Source organism: Callithrix jacchus, chromosome 3, assembly GCF_049354715.1.
Source record: "Callithrix jacchus isolate 240 chromosome 3, calJac240_pri, whole genome shotgun sequence".
Taxonomy (NCBI): Eukaryota; Metazoa; Chordata; class Mammalia; order Primates; family Cebidae; genus Callithrix; species Callithrix jacchus.
The window spans coordinates 111,420,340-111,443,328 of NC_133504.1; the positions used below are offsets into that span (position 1 = coordinate 111,420,340).

Consider the following 22,989-nt stretch of genomic DNA (forward strand, 5'->3'; position numbering starts at 1 on the left):
TGGCATGAGATGGTATCTCAATGGTTTTGATTTGCATTTCTCTAGTACTCAGTGATGATGAGCATTTTTTCATATGTTTGATGGCCTCATATATGTCTTCTTTGAAAAGTGTCTGTTTATATCCTTCACCCACTTTTGGATGGGTTGGTTTGTTTTTTTTTTTTTTTTTTTCCTGTAAATCTGTTTTAGTTCTTTGTAGATTCTGGATATTAGCCCTTTGTCAGATGGGTAGATCGCAAAAATTTTTTCCTATTCTATTGGTTGCTGGTTCACTCTAATGATTATTTCTTTTGCTGTACAGAAGCTCTGTTTAATTAGGTCCCATTTGTTTAGTTTGGCTTTTATTACCAATGCATTTGGTGTTTTAGTCATGAAGTCCTTGAATATGCCTATGTCTAAATGGTTTTGCCTAGATTTTCTTCTGGGGTTTTTATATTGTTAGGTCTTATGTTTAAGTCTTTAATCCATCTGGACTTAATTTTAATGCAAGGTGTCAGGAAGGGGTCCAGTTTCTGTTTTCTGCACACTGCTAGCTAGTTTTCCCAACACCATTTATTAAACAGGGAATCCTTTCCCCATTGCTTGTTTTTGTCAGGTTTGTCAAAGATCAGATGGTTGTAGATATGTGGCATTACTTTTGAGATCTCTGTTCTGTTCCATGGTCTGTATCTCTGTTTTGGTACCAGTACCAAATAGTTTTGATTACTGTAGCCTTGTAGTATAGTTTGAAATCAGGTAGTGTGATGCCTCCAGCTTTGTTCTTTTTGCTTAGGATTGTCTTGGCTATGCAGGCTGTTTTTAGGTTCCATATGAAGTTTAAGGTGGTTTTTTTCCAGTTCTGTGAAGAAGGCCAATGGTAATTTGATGGAGATAGCATTGAATCTATAAACTACTTTAGGCAGTATGGCCATTTTAAAAATATTGATTTTGCCTAACCATGAGCATGGAATGTTTTTCCATATGTTTGTGTCCTCTCTTATGTCCTTGAGCAGTGGTTTATAGTTCTCTTTGAAGAGGCCCTTCACATCCTTTGTTAGTTGTATTCCTTGGTATTTTATTCTCTTTGTAGCAATTGTGAATGGGAGTTCACTCATGATTTGGCTCTCTGTTTGTCTGTTATTCGTGTATAGGGATGCTTGTGATTTTTTCACATTGATTTTGTATCCTGAGACTTTGCCAAAGTTGCTTATTATCTTAAGGAGATTTTGGGCTGAGATGATGGGATCTTCTGAATATACAACCGTGTATATTGAGACAATTTGACTTCCTCCTTTCCTAATTGAATACCCTTTATTTCTTCTTCTTGCCTGATTGCTCTGGCTAGAACTTCCAATACTATGTTGAATAGGAGTGGTGAGGGAGGACACCCTTGTCTAGTGCCAGTTTTCAAAGGGAATGCTTCCAGTGTTTTCCCGTTCAGTATATGATTATCTGTCCTCAAGTGACTGTTATAATGTATGGCCAGTGATCATCTTTGTCATATTTACTTAAATCCTGAAGGATCTAATATAACCTCTGAGACCAGTGCATATTCAATAGATATAGATGTTTATTCTACAAATGAATGTTTTCATGAGATACTTTAGAAAAGATAATGCAAATAAAATTTAAGATAAGTCTATTATAAAGTTTTAATGTTAGGAAAAAACTATTTCTTTGCATTTATTACCCTAAGCTCTTTTACTCCAGGTAACCTTGTATGGACAAATACAATTTTTTTTCTATGTGAACTTAATGAAATAGATGATAGATGGCTAGGTGTTAGTAATCATTAAAATAACACGTTTCTGTACATCTCATTATCATTCTTCCTGTTCACTTGCCTCATGTTTTTGCTGTTCTTCTTTTTGACAGGGATTCGATAAACAAGTGGATGTGTCATATATTGCCAAACATTACAACATGAGCAAAAGCAAAGTTGACAACCAGTTCTACAGTGTGGAAGTGGGAGACTCAACCTTCACAGTTCTCAAGCGCTACCAGAATCTAAAGCCTATTGGCTCTGGGGCTCAGGGCATAGTTTGGTAAGCAGAATGGATTTGCTGTATTTTTAAAGGGAACATACTGTGTGCAACTACTAGACACAAATACACAAACAAACAAATCCCCCAAAATAAATAGCATAATTTGGGAGGGAAAAATAATCCTGCTGAAAAAATCATTAGCCTTATGTTTAATTCATTACCCACTTGCTAACAATATATACAACTTGGCTTGTGACATGTTTTTCTGGTCACAGAAAAAAAATGCTACACAAGAATCATAAAGCAATAAAGAGAACCAGAGGTTCCTAGAAGTTGCTAACGTATTTATAATTTTTTTTTTTTTGGAGACAGAGTCACTCTGTCGCCAGGCTGGAGTGCAGTGGTTCCTTACACACTAGAGAGCGATAAAAGATATTTCAAATGTTTCTATGACTTATCAAATTCAGTGTTTAAAACAGTTACCTATTGAGAAAAGGTAGTATTTAGGCTGGGCGGGTTGGCTCACTCCTGGAATCCCAGCACTTTGGGAGGCCGAGGCGGGCAGATCACAAGGTCAGGAGATCGAGACCATCCTGGCCAAAATGGTGTAATCCCATCTCTACTAAAAATACAAAAATTAGCTGGGCATGGTGGCGCACGCCTGTAATCCCAGCTACTCAGGAGGCTGAGGCAGGAAAATTGCTTAAACCCAGGAGGCAGAGGTTGCAGTGAGCCGAGATTGCACCACTGCACTCCAGTCTAAAAATGTTTGCCTTATGTTTCCAAAATGGGAAGATTCTGGGTTTCTTAGTAAATATTCTTTTATGACATTGTTGAGTAGCTAATTAAAATTATGACAAATCTAGATTTGATTTACCTATTGTAAGACTCTTGCAAAATTAATGATATCAGGTTAATTGATAAGCATTTCTTTTACACAGTTTTAATTTGTAATGTCACAATCAAATGTATTTAATATAAACTTATAATAATTGTTAATATTTCTAATGGCTCACACAGATAAGTGAAATTCAGGACATGTATCCTGAATATTTATATATGTATATTTATTTATAAAAGATATTTATTTATATATTTATTTGTTACTGCTCTATTCATAATGTCCATTTAAAATCACAAGCACTTTTAAGGGGTGAGATGAATTTATAGCAAGTCACCATAAATTTAGCTGTTTTCTAGATGACCTTACAGTTCTGTAGGTCAGAAGTCCTACACAGGTTTCACTGGGCTAAAATCAAGATGGTGGCTGGCTGGATTCCTTTCTGGAGGTGCTGGAGGAGAATCTATTTCCCTGTTCATTTGAATTGTTGGCAGATTTCAACTCCTTGTAGTTGTGGTAAAAAAAAGAAAAAGAGGTTTACAATTTAAAATATTTTAAATGTTTTAAAATTTGAGTTTAAGTGGCTACGTTTATGGCGATTTGTTATGCTAGCAATACTAATACACATGATATAGTAAAGATTCTGATATTAAGACAATTCCTATAAATGTCCTAAACTTACCAGTGACAGGAGAAAAGAGTAGTTTCTCGCTACCTTTCCTTGACAGAAAATTGTAGAATATTAACATGAGACAGTTTTCCTGACTAAGATTCTCAGTTCAGATGCTCAAACTATTCCTTGGGATAGTTTGATCTTCCTTTGAATAGATCTGCCACAGATTTGTGGCTGTGAAACTGAGTATTGTAAGTGAAAGAAAACATAGACCTTTAATGACGCAAAAAAAGATCCAAAGCATTTTGCTCAGGAAGGTAACAGATTATCATGGAAAGATTTGACAATTTCCTAATAATTTTGTAGTATGTTTTATAAGACCTTTGGGCCTCTATTTCTCCTTTTTATAGAGTAGAAATTATCCTTGGCCTTAGGTATAGTAACTGAAAATTTTTTTTATGTTGCCTTTGTCAACTGTGAGCTCATTGGCCTCTCTTACATTAATCACATCCCTTCCCAGACATGTTTCTGAAATCCACAGACCTTCTCTATGAGCACAACTGTCAGACTGCATAATATCTTGAATGTTCCATGCATTCCTGAGGATAGTGACTGGTAGAAATTGTAAACTGGGCATATCTGAGATCTCTGAAAGACATACAAACTAAAACTTATTAATTTATTTTACCTTATTTTCTTTGTAGCAGAAATAAAACACAGAGGAAACAATTACAAAACAGATATCATCATTGTGCATGTGTCACCACGTGCAATTTTGCATGTGTGTGCATGAGAAATTTTGCTTTTCAAGCCTAAGTATTGGCATATGGATACTTATTATGTCACAGAATCTCCATCCTCTTAACTTGTTTGAAATGGAGTCTTGGTTCTACTGTTCTGATTACCTTAAACTTGTTATTGGGTTCTTACAATCTCTTTCCCCTCTTCAGACTGTTTTATTTCTTACTTATCAGTATGGGGAAAAAGGTAATACTAAAATATCTTCAAAAGAGATTAACTATTACTGTACTGTTTTTCATTTACCATGGATGATAAGTCACAAACGTCAATGTTGAGCACGATTAAATAAAAGCTAATATAAAGTCTTTGGGAAGAAATGAAAATTTTTCTTCTGTCTTTGAGGGAAAAGAAAAGATTATCTGTTGAAGCAGAAACAATGAGAATTATTCTGCTTCACTGTGTGAGCTGAGAAGTTCTCTATAGCTTCATAGATGGGGAATTGTAGAATAATCTCTAAGATGAGTTTTTAGCAACAGTGGTCAGGATCCAGAGGAGCAAATCATTTCAGAACACTTTTCCAATCATCAGAAGAAGGTATCAATAGTGTTTTTTTTTCTTTTTCCAACTCCAGAACAAAAACAAGCATGGGAAGAAATCAACAGTAGGGGTTTCATTGTCTTCACTTACACACTCACATCCATCCTACTGTTTCTTGCCAAGCTAAGGAACATTTTCCACTTTCTCATTTCTGTCTCTAAAGATGATTCAAACTGACAGCCAAAGTGGTGGCAAAAGTTAACAACTACATTTAGCAGAGATAATTGGCCAAAAAGTTGTTCTGCTCTTTAACTGAAAAGGGCTGATTGCATAGATTTAAAAGCAAGGAAGTAAAGCCATATTATTTCCTTCTTTGTGATGTCACACATCATCAACTTGTAAGTGGTCACAATTCAATTTCACAAGATGATATTAGGCAGGATATTTACAGCAAACTGTAAGGTTAATACAGATAAAAGCATAGAATTATTGCAAAATATCTGTGCCTTGAAAATTAAGTATTTAAAAATAAGATGATATCTTTTATGTTAACCAACTTTAAAAAATCCCACTTAGAGCTGGAAGATGACATTTAATTAAAGTTGAAATAATCATAGTTATAAGATGCCCTGGAAATAATATAGTGGATTAGTTTGTCTTAAATGGAATATATATCCATATATATGTATATGTACAGTAGTCCCCCTGTAAAGCTTTCTGTGGTTTTAGTTATCCATGATCAACCAGGACACAGAATTATTAAATGGAAAATACCAGCAATACTTTGTAAGTTTTAAATTGTATACCATTCTGAAATCTTTCCCTGTCTCACTCTATCTCATCCCATCCTGCTGGGGATGTGAATCATCCCTTTGTGTAGGGTATCCAGGCTGTCATATGATACACCTGCTAGTCACTTAGTAGCAGTCTTGGTTATCAGAGCAACTGTTGCAATATTGCAGTGCTTGTTTTCAATTTACCCTTATTTTAATTAATAATGACTCCAAAACACAAAAGTAGTGATACTGTCAATTTGGATGTGCCAAAGAGATGCAGTAAGGTGCTTCCTCTAAGTGAAAAAGTGAAAATTCTCAACTTAATAAGGAAAGAACAAAAATATTATGCTGAGATTGCTAATGTCTTCAGTAAGAATGAATCTTCTATTTGTGAAATTGTGAACAATATGTTATTACAGTTGTCCTATTATTCTTGTCAATTCCCTGCTATGCTTAATTTATAAATTAAACTTTATCATAGGCATATATGAGTAGGAAAAAAACATATTATATGTAGAGTTTGATATTAGCCAGTTTCAGATACCCACTGGGGTTCGTGGGATGTATCTGCCTCATAGACAAGAGGGTGCTACTGCAATAAATATGTAACACCAATTATATAGTTACTATATATTATACATACCTACATATTAATCCAGTGGGTTAATCTTAATTGGTTAGGTATCATATATATTATTTTTAATATGTATATATATTAGGATATATATCTTTTTGTTTTGCACAAAAATTTGAAAAATCATTTCTGGTGAATGTCCTTCAATAAGCAGTCTACAGTAATAAGACTATGCAGATAAACAATTTAAGATATAAATTGCCAGGCATGTTCAGCAGAACCTCAGGTGTTCACATATTCTTCTTTGAAAAAAAACCTTTTCCCTTTTTAATGTACTTATTTTTATTAAAAGAAAAAAGACACTATTTACTCTGATGTGTTTAGCAGCTTTTCCCATTTTGATGATGAATTTGAGTCACTCCATCTGCACTCTGATTTAATCACCCTTGAACTAGCAACATCCATCCACAAAATGATTGGAAATGTTTGGGAACATCTTCCCCAAGGGGTTGATAAATATGCTCCAGAACAAATGTGATTGTATCTTGGTCTTGTTAGGGCGCATGATAGAAAGATATTTAATATCTATTTCTTGCTGATAAAAATTAGAAGAAAAATTGATAAAATAAGTTCTCAGGATTCTGTTAAAATTTGCATATTTAAATATTATAGATTCAATTGCCCATAGTTTAATATACCTTATATTGTCATCTTTAGTAATTATAGTTACAAATAAACTTATGTCCAACAAATACTTTTTTCCCATTATGATTTGTCAATGATAGCTTTTAACTTTCAGTCTTTCAGAATCTAGGTTTACTCATCTGTAAAATGGAGATAATATCATCTCTTAGGACTCAAGAGAGTACAAAACAAGCTAGATACATAAAATTGCTTTATAGAACTGAAATTGTCAGGACTTTTAGTAGATTCAAAAAAGGTAGGCTTTTGATGCCTTTTCCTAACAATGGAGAATTGTAAAGGTCAGCACACGTAACCCAGGAAAATGACTGATTGTAACAGTTACTTCATCATCACATTGTGTATATTATATAAATACTACAGTTAAAAACACGAGATTTAATTAAAAAAAGTTTTTTACTTATACTCCATCATGGAGGCTGGCAAAGAAGCATTTGAACTTTTTTTTCCCCCCTATCTTTCATCCAGGGCTTCAGTTAACCAATATTATTTACAATATGTTAGTTTTAAACATTCATTTTTAAATCTGTAACACAGCTTCACAGGTCCAGCTAACCATCTTTAAGCACAGAATATGGATGGGAGCATTTTATGGTTATGAGGTTGGTGACATGAAGAGAGATGGGTAAGATCATCCGGAGGGTTTTCCAGAGCATCACTCTTTCTGAATAACACAAAAGAGACTTGAGCAATGGGCCCCAGATGATTTTATTTTGTTTCTGGAAACATCACTCAAGCTCTTGTGGCACATTTCTCTTAGAGTTTCTAATAAACCATTACGCTAAATGACACAGATTTAATCACACATTTCCATTTAGCCCCTGACCAGTGGAAATGATTATTCTCTCATCCACATCTGGAATATCAGCACATTCTTCATCCCTGGCATTTTTCATTAATTTTACAGTTTTGGACCTTTAATTGCAACTTCCTTGAAATAAGGAACATTGAGCTTCAAATACTGTCTTTTATCCTTGCAGTAGGTTTAAGGTGGTGATGGCCCAGTAGAATAGGACAGAATAAGATCCTGTAATTCTTCCACCTTTTGCTGTTCTCCTAGGCCCCTTTGCATAGCACAGGCTACAAATATTTATTTACTGTATTTCTCAATTGATCAATAAGACTGGTAAATGTCAGTCTTTTCCTTCACCAAGAAGATGTGGTATTTTGAAAAGCAGTGCATAGAAGTTTGATGGCAGTATATTTGCAGAAAAAACAATCATACATATATATAATATCCACATTGCTCTGTGTTAACCATAAAGTATATATATGTCCTTAATGTATAAATACTTAATGTGGATGTGATAACTAATGCCGAAGGGGCTGGTAATTCATAATCTTAAAAATTATATTTGGCTTTGGAATGTATTATGGACATTGATTCTGAATTCTGTTATTCTTCAGTTAATTTGTAATTAATTTACATCCCTGTAGTAAAAACTGACAGCAAGAATTTGTAGCCTGAAGGCATTTTTCTTGTCAGATTTGAAAAACAGTCATTTAAATTTCTGTAGGTAATTATTCACTTCCAGATGACTGAGTATTTTCTGTAAATCATTTGTTGATATAAATGTTAATGTCCCTATTAGAAGAAATAATTAATAAACACGTTATTATATTTTTCAGTTTCAATTTCCATCCTAAAGATTAAATAGTTAAGTGATGCTGATTCTTATTTTTTTTAGAACTTATCTTTTAGGGCATCAGTGGATATTTTCATTGCCAAAGTAAAGTCAGTTTATGGTCCATATACTATTTTTTTCAGATTAATCTTGATTAATTGTTAGGGTTAAAGTGTATCCATGGTTATATTAAAAAGTAACCTATAGCCTAAATATAAATATCTAGCAAGTTAATCCAGCATCATCCAGTGCATCTTGGAAAAGCCTAAATTCCTCACAGAAAGGAGGCAGTTTGATCAGTTAAATTAAATTATGCTAAATAACAAATGGCAACGGCTGCCCTCAGATTCTGGGAAGCATTCTCATTTACTGCCCTAAGAGACCTGTCCATTCCATCTGTAGATAAGGTAGATTTGTTTTTTGTTTGTTTGATTTTTTAAGATAGTAGGTATGCGTTAGAAATGTTGTAACAAAGAATACCAAGGCTTAGAGGAGCTCTTTATAAAGCTCAGAGGAAAGGTAGTTGGCCCTTCTCCCTACTAAGTCATGTTTTTGGCCTGTTACAGCATCACTTTGTTTATGAGTCTGAGCTGTCTTGCTAATCATGGATTTGAATATGGGGGTGAAGACAAAGGAAGACATCTTTCAGTTTGGAAGATGGAGTGACAGCCCTGTCATTCCCTTTGTGTGTTCTCTGCCTCTCCTGTGATGGGATTTAAATTTATTTAAAATATTTGACCTTGTCAAGTAAGTTTCACTTTACATGTCCGAAGTTATGAAGGCAGCATTGAGCCATTGCATTTAAAGCTTCTGTGGGTGATGGGGAAGCCTAAATTACCATCAGGGAAGGCACTCAGTCACTTCATTTGATGTAGAGTTTCTTTTATTTAAATACATGTACCTTAAGGCTCTCGTAGCTATGCTCTTCTTCACTTCTATTCTTCTTTATATTTTATTATTAAAAACATTTTTCACAGATTTTAATATGCCCATTCATAAAATCAAGATTTCACTCTCAATCCAGGGAGATGCAACTCCAATATATTTTTGAAAGTTTTCTTTTGGGTTCACCCAGGACATCAGAATTTGGTTGGGGAGTGTGTGCCCTGCATAAGAGCACCGGGATGAAGAACTTGTAAGAACTGAACTCCAGCCTGGGCTCTACCAGTGGACCCTGATGCATGGTCACCTCCGCCTCCAGGAGCCGCTTTTTCTCAAACCCACACCAGATGGGCTAGCAGCAAATACTGAATGAATGAACTTTAGATTTGAAGTGACAATGACAGAAACTCAGTTTAACTAGCAAAAATATAAGTTGGAAAATAATTAGTGTATGGAAGATCTAATACATATAGGATGTTAAATAATTCACTGGCATGGTGATTGAAGACACCTAAAGGGAACGGAAATAATCAGGGAGCAGAGGAAAATTACAAGTCCAGTTGTTGTCATGTTAACAATATCCCTCCTCTTCAGTGACCCTGCGTCTCCCATCCCCTTTCCCTCCCTACATCTTTTTATGGATATCTCTCTTTCAAGGTCTCCCTATTCTCTGAGCCTGTCACACTCCTACTGGCTTTTCCCTATCTTGCCAGGAACCGTGAAGTGATTTCATACACTCTTAGATGCTCTTTATAATCTCACCTCCTTGTACTCTGCAGCTTTGTTTTCCAAACTTTCATCCGGATCAGCCCAAGTGGCTGTTTTCTCTGCTCCTGCTGGAAGGCTGAGCCCAGCTGGAGGAATGATATAATCACACTGATTTCCTCCATTACAAGTTTATGAGCTTCATCCTCAGCTGGGCTCTTGTTCCTGCTCAGCAACCATTTTGCATATATGTCTCATCAGCTCCCTAACTATTTCCCAAGGTGGCTGTTACAATCCTTCTACAACTTTCATGAAAGCTCCCAATTCCACTTCACCAGCAGCATTCCTTACAGAAGTTCTTACCTCCTACTTCCCAGAGCAAACAGATGGACTCAGGCATGTAAACTCTCAATTATCCCTTTAACCTCCTAACTCTTTATCATCTCCATTCTCCCTGTCCAGCTAGGGCAGCTGAGGGCTGTATAAGGGAGTGGTTAGAGTGCAGACTCTGAGATCCTGGCTCCCTCTTACCTATGTAGGATCTCAGGAACTTCATCTGAAGACGCGGCTGGAAGAAATAAATATGCATGTATAGAATTGCTATTAAAGCAACTTAATTGGTTAATACAGTGCCTGGATTTGCATAGGAGTCAATGCCAGTTAGTTTTCATTATTGTAGCCGGCCTGGGATATGACCAGGTTCTAAGGGGTTGGTTTGATTAGGGTACTGTTTTTTCGAGTTCAGTGTTCAGAATGCCAGTAAAATAAGCTAATCCAGGCTGGTCATGGTGACTAATACCTGTAATCTTAGCACTCTGGGAGGCTGAGGTGGGTGGATCACCCGAGGTCAAGAGTTTGAGACCAGCCTGGCTAACATGGCGAAACCCAGTCTCTACTAAAAAATACAAAAATTAGCAGGGTCTGGTGGTGGGTGCCTATAATCCCAGCTACTCGGGTCCTGAGGCAGGAGAATCGTTTGAATCTGTGGGGGTGGAGGTTGCAGTGAGCGGAGATCACACCACTTCACTCCAGCCTGGGTAAAAGAGTGAAACTCCATTAAAAAAAATTCCAATCCAAAGCTACAGAGGACAAGATTTGAACCGGTGGGCAGAGCAAAAGGAACCCAAAAAACAGGTACTACTTTTCAAGCCTAATGAGAAATGAGATTCTAAATGAGAGAAGGAAGGCAAATGCCAAGAATCAGACCAAAACTGGATCAAAGTGGATGAAATTTGGGAACAATAGAATGAATCTAGAACAAATATCATGAATATTATTGGCTGGTGCTTGGGTGTTAGTGCTATTAGACTAGGTTGAAGCCAGCTGTTTCCTGGTGCCCTCCTACCTCTATGGTCAAGTATTATCTAACCGTTTTGTTGATCATGTCTACTGACCCTTCAAATATTTGTATTTTAAAAGTGTTTGTCATCTTTTGAACTTTCATTTTTCACATTTCAATGCCTGATGTCTTCTATCGTTTGGCTATACTTTACTTCTCATTGGTCCATGAATTATTTCTGTACTCTTAATCTCCTTCAGATTACTCCACAGATACCTCAAATTCACCATGCCTGATGTAATTTTATGATCTTCTACTCAAACTTGCCTTATTTCTTATTTGGGGACTGCTCCTTCAGCTGCCTCAATTAAGAATTACAGAGTCATAGTTTCCTCCTTTCTCTTTCCAGGTTGAGTCTAATTGTTTCTATTTCTGAAATATCCCTTCCCTCCATTTCAATTGACTGTTTCCAGGTCTTCATCATACCCCACTAGGCTATCATCACGGGTAGTTAACTGATGTCCCTTTCCCCCTTCTTATCTCTTCCTCTTCTAGTCCATTTTCCACACTGCTTATTTTGGGTAAAGTTGCTTACACAATAAAATTCAAATATTTTAGAGGGGCATACTAATCATTGTTCTCAAATGTGCTGGCCACTTTTATGCTTTGGGTATTTATATGAAGCTATTTTCTTTCACCTGAATCTCTTGACATGCTTGCCAATTTCCCTAAGAAATTGCTACTCATCTTTACATTTCAGTTACAGGGTCACTTTTTCTGCGAAGTCTTAAGTCACCTTCCCTACTGCTCAGCAAAAGTAATTGCCCTCTCATCTGTATTATCATGACATGTTATACTTACCTCTCTTTTGGATCTCTTTATATTTTTGTTGCTATTAAAGTCCGTGTCTGCTGCTAGATGATGATGTCCTTGGGACAAGTATTCTGACATTTTTATCCTTATGGTATCAAGATTTCAGAAAGTACCTGTTGCATAATGGAAACACCTTAAATATTAACTATTAAATTTATCAATACTGTAATGTGTATATTTGAACATGTATAGACTATGTATCAGATAAATAATATGACCCACTAATTTCAGGAGTAATACAGCAAACCATAAAATGTACTTATAACAGACTAGCATCAGCTGTAGGAAATAGCTACTGTTGTATGCAAACATCAATTCAATAATTAGAATAATTCTAACTTTCTCTTAAATTGCGCCTTTTGGTAATCTAAAGAATTAGTAATTTGAAAATTGATTTTTCAAATCATTCATTAAATACTATACCAATTTAAATCTGATTTGATAATATTAAAGACTACAGATGTGTGGCAAGTTTTAAAAGAATCATTAAAGAGTATAATCTAAGGACTTGATACAAATTTACTAAAAGTATTCTTTCATATTTTGGTGTCAATGTGAGAAAGAGAATGTAGTCACTATAAAATAATATTTATGGTATCCTTACAGAATGTATAATATTAGTGTCATACGGTTGGGAAATAAGACATGAATGCCATTGATATAGCTAAACTCAGTATTGGAGGTATATTTATTAGTGTCTTTCACATGAGGAGCATTACTATATTTTTTTTTTTTTTTTTTTTTTGAGACGAGAGGCTCTCTCTGTTGCCAGGTGCCAGGCTGGATCACAGTGGCATGATCTCGGCTCACTGCAACCTCTGCCTCCAGGGTTCAAGCAATGCTCTTGCCTCAGCTTCCCAAGTAGCTGGGGCTACAGGCCCATGTCACCACTCCTGGCTAATTTTTGTATTTTTTAGTAGAGATGGGGTTTCACCATGTTGGCCAAGATGATCTCGATCTCCTGACCTCATGATCCACCAGCCTCAGCCTCCCAAAGTGCCGGAATTACAGGCATTGAGCCACCACGCCCGGCCATTACTAGATTTAAAGGAGACTGAAGAAATGAAGAAAATGCAAATGATGGTGGTTGTCTAGATTCATTGTTTATAAACTGAAATAAAGAAAAAAAGACATTTGAGAGACTGAGGCAAGCAGATCTCTTGAGTGCTGGTGTTTGAGACCAGCCTGGGGGATATGGTAAAACCCTGTCTCTACCAAAACAAAACAAACAAAAATTAGCCAGGCATCATGGCATGTGCCTGTGGTAGGTATCAGCTACTCCTGCGGCTGAGGAGGGAGGATCCCTTGTGCCTGGGAGACGGCAGTTGCACTGAGCCATGATCATGGTACTGCACTTCAGTCTGGCCAACAGATCAAGACATTGTCTTGAAGGAAGGAAGGAAGGAAGGAAGGAAGGAAGGAAGGAAGGAAGGAAGGAAGGAAAGAAAGGAGGAGGGGGAAGGAAGGAAGGAAAGGAGGAGGGGGAAGGAAAGAAAGAAAGGAGGGAGGGAGGAAGGGAAGGGAGGAGGGAGGGAAGGGAGTAGGAGGGAGGGAAGGGGAAGGGAGGGAGGAAGGCAAATAGGAAAAATACATTAATAAAAACAAAATAAAATATTTAATCCCATGCTACTATAGCCCATAAATATAATTTCCTTCAGTGGATATTTATTGAGTCTGACTCATATTAGACACTAGGCTATGTCATAGCAATATAAAGTTGAATAGAAAGGATCAAAGATCCTGCCATCTAATCAGGAGATCAATGTAGTGGGCTGGTTTCTTCACAACTTTCCATTCATATACATTGGTTAGGATAAATCTGGCTGCTGTGACAAATTGACCAAAATAAACTGATAGAAGCTCAAACATGATAGATACAAGTGTCCTTCTTATTTATCAGGTGAAGATGGGAGTAGATAGGGGAAAGAGTTCTCTTCTATTCAGTGAGCTAAGGGGAGAAACTGATGAAAGCTCTGGCATATTCATTTTTTAATGTGTGAGGACTCCAAAAAGCCAGAAGCATGGAGTCATGCCTGGAAAAAGAAAGGAGAAAAAGAATAGGAGAAAAAGAAAGTAAACTGTTAGCCTTCATGTAATTTCTAAAAAGAGATACAGTTCTGAATATCAGAAAGGAAGCACTTATAATGTACTTAAAAGTTTCTTTTCAAAGGTATGTTTAAAACATGTTAGTCAATCTTGTAGTCCATTGAATACCTTATTTTGATAAACTAAATAAGTAATCTAAAAGGATTGTAAGTAAATGCCATTAAGGTGGATAAATTAAACAGCGTACATCTGTGTGTTGGAAAGCAAGAAGAACCAATGATTTCTGTAATTTCAAGAGATGATGCTTTCTAAAGAAAGGTGAAACATCTTGTGCATATACAGACATTTCCTAATAAACAAATGCAAAACATCAAAAAAAAAATCACATACATGAGGAAACTGGAGCCAGCAAATCTGTAATTCTAGAATTCTTTATCTCAGCTTTAAAAACTGAATTCTTTCTTCTCTACAGTACCATAGAATGCCAAGATTCATACTTCATCTTCTGAAGAAGACATTAATAATCGCAACACAATAATACAAATCACACTAATAGTTAACATTCATTGAGCTATTATTAGGCATCGTGTAAGCAGGGCCAGGCCTGGAAGTGGTATGTTTCCATTTTGCTCACATTTCACCTCCTAGAACTCCGTTAAATGGCCACAGCCTAACTTCCCAGGAGGCTGGAAATGTCATCTAGTTGAGCCATGTGTCTAAGAAAAGGAGGAAGACTAGGATTTTGCAGTCTTTTCCATCTCTAAAATGTCTACTATCCTCCTAAATCTATTACCAGTACCCCTCTGAGCAGCTTCTTTATAACCCTGTATTTTCACATGGTCTCATTTCCCACTAGACTGTAAGCTCCATAAGGAAAACTGTCAAGTTTGCCTTCAGTTGGATTTCTAAGGCTTAACACAGCTCCTAGCAGAGTAGGCACTTAATAAATGTTGCAGTCAAAGTGCTGATTTTCCTTTCTGCATCTGCTATTCACTCTCAGCTCACTGGAATCCACTTCTATGCACTCTACTCTGCCGAAGTTGCTCTTGCTAAATTACCAGTAAACTAACCAAAATGTTAAATGCAGCAAGTCGTCTCTAGTCTCCATCTCATTTGATTTGGCACTTTGGCACTCTCCTCTTCAAGATCTACCTCTTAGTTTTTCAGCTGTAGTTTCCTAGTTCTTAGATGGACTTCTTTTCTGTAAAACTAGTGTTGCAAAGAAAAGCTCTTGGGTGTTAATAGCTTGTAATCTCAGAGATAAAGGAAGGGCTACATTTTTCTTTTAATAGCAGGAGACTGTATTTACTTTATTAGTCTCTGAGACAGACTGTTAGAGGAGAGTGAGACAGAGAGACAGAAGAAGAAAGATACACAGAAAAGGCAAGAAAGAAAGAGATGACAGACACAGAGGAAGAGGAAGAGAGTACGCAGAGAGAGATGTGGGAAGATGAAGCAGGCAGCCGAGAGACTCCCAGAGAGAAACAGAGACTGAAGAGACCAGAAAGAAAAGTTATAATTGTTAGAGAACAATTTCTGAGAAAGCAGGATGGTACAAATGGAAGTAGCTTTGGAAAGAAGTAGTAATTCTTTGTGAGAGAGAAACTTTGAGAAATACTATTTTTGCTTATGTTAAGACATCTTTGGTATGCTGTACAAAATTTCATCACTAATTTTTAAAAATCATCGAATAGAGATAGAAATTTGAATGGACCAAGAAGTCTTTTCACCCTGGTGCTACATAGAAAAAAGCAATTAAAAGGCAAAGCAGGAAAATTACTAGAAAAGATCACTGGACCCAGAGTAATTTTTGTAAAATTGCCACTTTTCTGCTTGTTTGTTTGTACTTTAAAAAGGAGAAGACTCATTGGTAGAAGTGCTGTATCATTTATATGTTTTTAAGGATTTTTTGGTAAACATATTACCAGGTAGGGAATAGATACTTAGACTCAGCTACCATGTCCATAATGTGCACATTTGTCCATTTGTGTTCATAGAGTTGTACTTATTTAATATCTCATTATAAGTTTTTAACATTTGTATTGCTTTATTTTTGTCTGAAAGCAAACATAGTGGCAGAGTATTATTACTCAAGGCAATAATTGCATCAGTTAGCTATGTCTCCTTCTTTCCTCACAGTGCAATGTTCTAAATGTGCAAAGGGCTTTTTGCATTATCAAAAATAAATTATGAATCTCAGAGTTTATATAAGGCCTGCTATACAGCTGCCACTTTGCTAGGAAGAGAGAGAGAAGAAAAGAGAGAGAGAGCAAGCGAGAGAGTGTGTGTGTGTGTGAGAGAGAGATATCTAGTTTTCCTAAAATAAGTATTCTCTGGGAGGAGATAGAGAAGGTCCCTATTTTACAATCATTTGGAATGTAAATGTATGGCTCTGGGTTCCACTCACTTTGAAATGATAACAAATTTCTCTCTGGAGGTCTCTCTACACTCTTTAACTTCCAAGACTTGTCTTTTAACCAGGTGCTTTATTTGCTCAAAAAACCCTGACAATGCAGAAACATTAAAATGTCTCTATGATGTAGGTATTATTATGTACATTAATAATGTAAAATTCCAGTCTTATAAAGTAATAATATTTCTGGATTCAAATAATCTTATAAAATTTCTATTTAAAAATATTTTTAAATAACCATATTGCAAAAACAATTGTTTTTAACAGCCCCTACCTAACTGGAACACAAGATCTTTTAATGTTTTACTTAAATCAATTTATAAATGCCTGTGCTATGGATATATACTCATACTTGTTAAATATGCAGAAATCAAAATTACCCCCTTAAGCATACCTCCAAAAACATAATTTGGTATGTTTTCATAAGAATACCACTAACTCCTCTTGTACGCATTCGAAAAGTATTTAACAATTTAGTTTGTAACACAATAATATCACAAACAATATGTTTGATTGAAACTATGCTGTGTTCACCTTTATTCTCTAATAAGCTTAGCATCTGATAACTATTTTGCTTGGTTATCAAAAAGAATGACAGAGGAATTTTGGCTTTTGCCAGTGTAAGAATTTTTTTCATATAAAATACAATATGTCTTTGGAAAATTGAAAAAATGTGCATTATTAATAAGATGTTGTATAAGAAAGTCATTCTTTATTTCATGTCTATTTCCTCATATTCAATGATTTCCTTGAGGTTGGGAACCACATCTATTTCGTTGTATTCCATTCCATTTAAAACACTTTAATGAAGCACCTAATGTGTTTCAGGCACTGTATTGGATGCTTGAGCTATTGTCCTGAGTGAAAGCAGACATGGTCCTCACTCTCTTTCCAAGTTTTAGTCTAGTAAGTAGAATCTGGTTGTGGATATCTGTATTAGAATATACTTTGAGGTGTCCTAACAAAGAGACACGTAATACAGTGACTTCAACACTTCTCTCTTCCACTGAAGTCTGAGCTCCTGCATAGTTCCAGGGAATAGGACAATTCTGTGTCACAGAAACACGGGAATCATGGCAGCGTTGTTCTGTCCACATGACCAAGCCACTAGGGTCACATTCCAGTTTATGGAATGAGAAAAAAAAGCAAGTAGAGAGCAAGCTGCCTTTCTATAAGGATATTGATATGGTTTGGCTGTATCTCTACCTGAAGTCTCATCTTGAATTATAATCCACATAATCCCCACATGTCAAAGGTGGGACCAGATGGAGGTAACTGGATCACAGGGATAGCTTCCCCCATGCTGTTCTTGTGATAGTGATTAGGTCTCAGGAGATCAGCATTTCCTCTGCTTGCACTCACTCCTTCCTGCCATCCTATGAAGAAGGTGCCTGCTTCTCCTTTGCCTTCTGCCATGATTATAAGTTTCCTGAGGCCTCCCCAACAATGTGAAACTGTGAGTCAATTAAACATCTTTGCTTTATAAATTACCCAATCTCTTCATAGCAGTGTGAGAAAGGTCTAATACAGATATGACCTAGAAGTTGAATATTTCCCTTCTGCCCTCACCCATTGTTTTGAACCTAATCTAACTGTAAGGAAATCTGGGAAATATATAGTTAGCTGAATGCCATGTGCCTATGTAAAACTAGGGAGTTTCTTATAACCACCAGGATAGAAGGGATGGATCTTGGGAGACCATTAGACTCTGAAATAGCAAAGCTTCCATTTTTGGATCTGGTAACTGATATTCAGTCTCTCTCCTTGTTTATCTGACTTTGGCTTGTGGGCTTTGTTTCAAGTCAATGTAGGTTTTATTTCTTGATCCTTCTAAATTGTGTCCCAGCCAGATGCATTATATGGATTAGAGCCAATAGCTTCTCAAGAAATAGAACAATATAACATAATTTATATGACAAATCAATGAACTAGTGTCTTGCTAGAATGATGCAATCACCCTGTTTGTTTCCCTCACCCTGTTTTCCCAAGACCTAGCACAGTGTCTTGAACATAAGAGATATTGGGGGAAAAAAAAACAACCTTCATTGAATGAATGAATGATGCATGAATCCTTTAGAATGTAAATGGATGGCTCTAGGTTTCACCTGCTTTGAAATATAAACACGTTTCTCTCTGGCAGTGTCTCTTTATTAATTCTTTAACTTCCAAGTCTTGCCTGTTGACCCAGCTCCAGATTTCTTTGCTTAGCAAACCCCACCAGTGAATAAACATTAGCATACTTCTTTGAGATAGGTACTTGTTGTGCTTTGAAAATGCGTTGTATTTCCCCATCAAAACTCATGTTGAAATTAGATCCCTGATGTGTGGTTGTTTGGATGTGGGGCCTAGCGGGAAGTGTTTGGGTTTTGGGGTGGATCTCTCATTAACATCTTGGTGCAGTTCTTGTAGAAGCAAGTGAATTTGTGCTTTTGAGAGACTGGATTAGTTCTTGCAGAAACGTATTAGTTCCCAAGAAAGTGGGTCGTTATAAAGCCAAGATGCCCCTCGGGTTTCCTCCTCTTTGCAGGTGTTCACTTTACCTTTGATGTTTTCTGCCACATTGTGACGCAGCACAAAAGTCCTTGCCACAAGCCAGGGCCCTGCCTTGGAACGTCTCAGCCTGCAGAACCATGCACTAAATAAACTTCTTTTCAATTACCCAGTCTCAGGTGTTCTATTATAGCAACACAAAACGGACTAAGATAGGACTATCATATCTATTAATAATGTAAAATTCTAGCCTTTAGCACATTGAAGAAACTTACAGGCTACAGTTTAGGTTTAGCCTGTACATTTGTTCAATGTGCATGTTTTAAAGTATATAAATAAATTCTACAGAGCTTTATTTTCTCCCATCGACTCTGAAAATATCCAGGCTATACCATTGTTACCTTAGGAATGGCTTTTCTTTCTGTAGTAAGATGCTATAGCTCAATATTAATTTCTCTTTCTCACATGCTGTAACTGATATTCTTAGCTTTAATAAGAGAATGGTGTCTTAATCTTCTTTTGGCTAGAAAGAGTAAACTACTAGGGGTGTAGAAAGTGATGACAGAATATTTCCTTCACACTGAATAAAGATGTGGACTTCGTGACACAATTTCTTCAGTTTAGGAAAGCTCAGGGGATTATCTTGGGTCACTACATTTGAGGCACTTGCTGTATCTCTTTGTGTCTTGTTCAGTGGTTGCCTATCTCATGTTCACTACAGGACTATCATTTTAATATATTTTTGTGAGATACCAGGATCATGTTTTAATAAACTATATCCTTTTTGTAAAGTAATAAATCATTCTGAGCTTGACTTGTACATTGAGTGTGGCTGAACTCTTTAGAACATGGTACAAGGCCTTTTAGAACCTAAGTCACAAATAAGCTGAATGACTTTGAATAAGTTAATTGTCTTCTTTAGATCTTAATTTCCTCATGTCTAAATAAATGAGGCTATTGGGTATTGGTTCAATGATTAATGGTCTTTCTAGCTAAAAATTCAGTCTTGATATGTAGATTATTTGTTATTTAGATAAATGCACGATTTGCTTTTTCTTCCTTTTTGAAATTTGCTGTTGACACAGTGCTTTTGACACTTTGCAAAGTATTTATTGTGCATCTGGTAAGAAACTGAACTTGAGATCCTGGGAAGTGATTACTAAGTATCTAGCAGCCAATAGCTGTGTATGCATGCATGCGTGTGTGTGTGTGTGTGTGTGTGTGTGTGTGTGTATTTGTGCCCACCTGCCTGTACATACACATGTATGTGTAAATTGTAGCTGATTGGAATCAGAGTGCATACATAACTTTTCCTTTAATTTCAATGACAAAGAATATGTAATTTTTAGCACTAAAAGTAATATTTTTTCATTTTCCTAATTTCTTTTGATTTGGAAATGTTGAAACAACTGGATGCTGTTATCAGCTTACAGATCAGGTAGAAGTAACAGACTGAAAAAGTTTATGTGTGTGTGGTGTGGCAATATGATAATGGGATACAGGCCTGGGCAGAGACTTTAATGTAGTTTTGTAAAATCTGATTATTAATTGAAATTAATGGAGCTTGAGTTAGGCATTTTCAATTTCTCTGGCTGGTTAAATTTGTGGTCTATGAATACATAATGTAGTCATCACACTTCTACTTTACTTGAAAATATACATAGGAAGGGAATGGTTAATGAAATTAGAGCTACAGATACTTAATTTGGAGAGAGGTTGGCTCTTCAGGAAGATAAAAGATATCTTCAAATATTTGAAGTCACAAATGTCAATAAATGAGTACACTTACTCAGCTTGACTCCAGAGCACATTCACAGAATTAATAGGATTTGGATTTTGGCTCAATGTAAGATAGAATTTTATCAGAGTAAAAGCTATTCATCATGGGTTGTCTTCCTTGTGAAGGTGTAAGCAACTGGTGACTGATAGTTTTCCTGCAAAAGGTGTCCAGATGAACATTTTTTAGGAATATTGTATTTTACATAGAATTTCTTCATTTGGCAGAATGTTGGATTAAATGAAATCTCAAATTTTCTTCCCATTCTAAGATTACATATTTTTCCATTACCTCAGAATTATTATTTATGAACTACCAACGCTTTAAAGCAAAGAATTTCCAGCGACAATGTGTCTGAGGTAGTTTGATGTTCAGATTTGGAATGCGTAATCTCCTTATTCACCACATTGTCAGTAAGGACTGACATAATCTCAGTTGGAGCCACCAGCAAGATGTCTGGCTCTGCACCAAAAGTCTGAGACAAAAGTCCTGACTAAGTGTGCTAGGTTCACAGATGTTAATACCCACAAAAAGAGTTTTTTAGAATTCAAATTATCTTCTAAACATAAAACTGTAGACACATTTCTTTGAGAGAGGTCACATAGTTTAGTTCTGGCTCTTGGTCGTACCCTGTAGACCATTTTAGCTGTAGGCATTAACAATTTTTATGTTACAGACACAAAAATTCATATTATGGTTGGGCATTAATCTTATAAAATTCTGAAGTTCTCTCTTTAAGAAAAATCACAAATACAAAATTAAGAATGATAATTAATTATTTACTTAGAATAAATATAACAAATTACAAATTGTAAAAAAGTTGATAAATACCACAGAATCATACAATCAAAAAAGATAGTACTTTATTTTTCAGTTCTCTGATATAATACCCCTTTTACTATATATTTTTGGCTGCATACTCTTTTAACATGTCTCCACATGAAAATTATTTTGTAATATTATTATCTGTAGAGAAAATAGAAATTCAGTATCTTCTCTACTATGATTAGTTAAAACATGTGTTTTGTTATTGATAGTTTGGAAAATATTTTTTTCAATTTCAAAATTTATTATTGATAACATTGTGTACATGTTTAGAATTGTCAAATTTGAGAAAAATCTTTCCCAGTTTCTTTTATATATAGGCTGTCATATTTGAAAAAGTCTACAGATTACATTCTGCCTTTGTACAATTCAAACTTTGTTTCTCAATCACTACTTACCTATGACATACTTGTATTGTTCATATTGTGATATAACTTCTGTGTCTGCTCCTTGCTGTCATAAGATTGAGCACCAGGTAGGTAGGCCCACTGGTAGCAGTATTCTTAGAAATCATATCTATATTGTAAAATGTTGCAATAATGTAAATACATAAGTGACTGTGAAACAACAATAATCCCGTGTACCAAACAAATATATTCCCAACTTAATTTCCTCTTAGACGAATGTGAAAACATCTGTAGCCACTCTAATTCTACCAGATACAATGGGCATTTGATGAAAAGAAAAGCAAGAATGTAAGTGAAAATTTAAACGGAAACAGCTTATGACTTGCTTTATTAAACTTTGTATTAGCGATCTCCAACCTTTTTGGCACCAGGGACTGATTTCATAGAAAACAATTTTTCCATGGACCTGGGGCTCGGGGAATGGTTTTGGGATGATTCAAGCACATTATATTTATTGTGTGCCTTATTTCTATTATTATTGCATTGTAATATGCAATTACATCATTATATAACTCATCATAATGTAGAAGCAGTGGGAGCCCTGAATGTGTTTTCCTGCAGCTAGACGGTCCCATCTGGGGTTATGGGAGACAGTGACAGATTATCAGGTATTAGATCCTCATAAGGAGTGTGCAACCTAGATCCCTCATATGCGCAGTTCACAGTAGGGTGCACACTCCTATGAGAGTTTAATGCTAATGAAGATTTGACAGGAGACAGAGCTCAAGTGGTAATGTAGAGTGATGGCGAGTGGCTGAAAATACAGTTGAAGCTTTGCTCGCTCACCCACAGCTCACCTCTTACTGCATGGCCCAGTTGAGGACCCCTGCCTTATGTTGTTTATAAGTTAGAGGAATTGAAGATCAGAGAGTATTGCAGGTAAATTTTTGTTGAACTTCAGGACAAAATCGATTGTACT

General features: G+C 35.9%; 1 protein-coding gene across 31 annotated transcripts in view; it reads left to right on the forward strand.

Annotated features, from left to right (window-relative positions):
• The window catches only part of MAPK10 (mitogen-activated protein kinase 10), a 580,859-nt gene that overhangs the window by 432,835 nt on the left and 125,035 nt on the right, over nt 1–22,989 (forward strand). For all 31 annotated transcript variants that reach the window (XM_078366894.1, XM_054253624.2, XM_054253622.2 and 28 more), the window contains one exon: nt 1,855–2,024. In XM_078366894.1, the coding sequence (XP_078223020.1) occupies nt 1,903–2,024 (122 nt within the window). In that variant the 5' untranslated portion in view covers nt 1,855–1,902. The remainder of the gene's footprint in view (nt 1–1,854; nt 2,025–22,989) is intronic.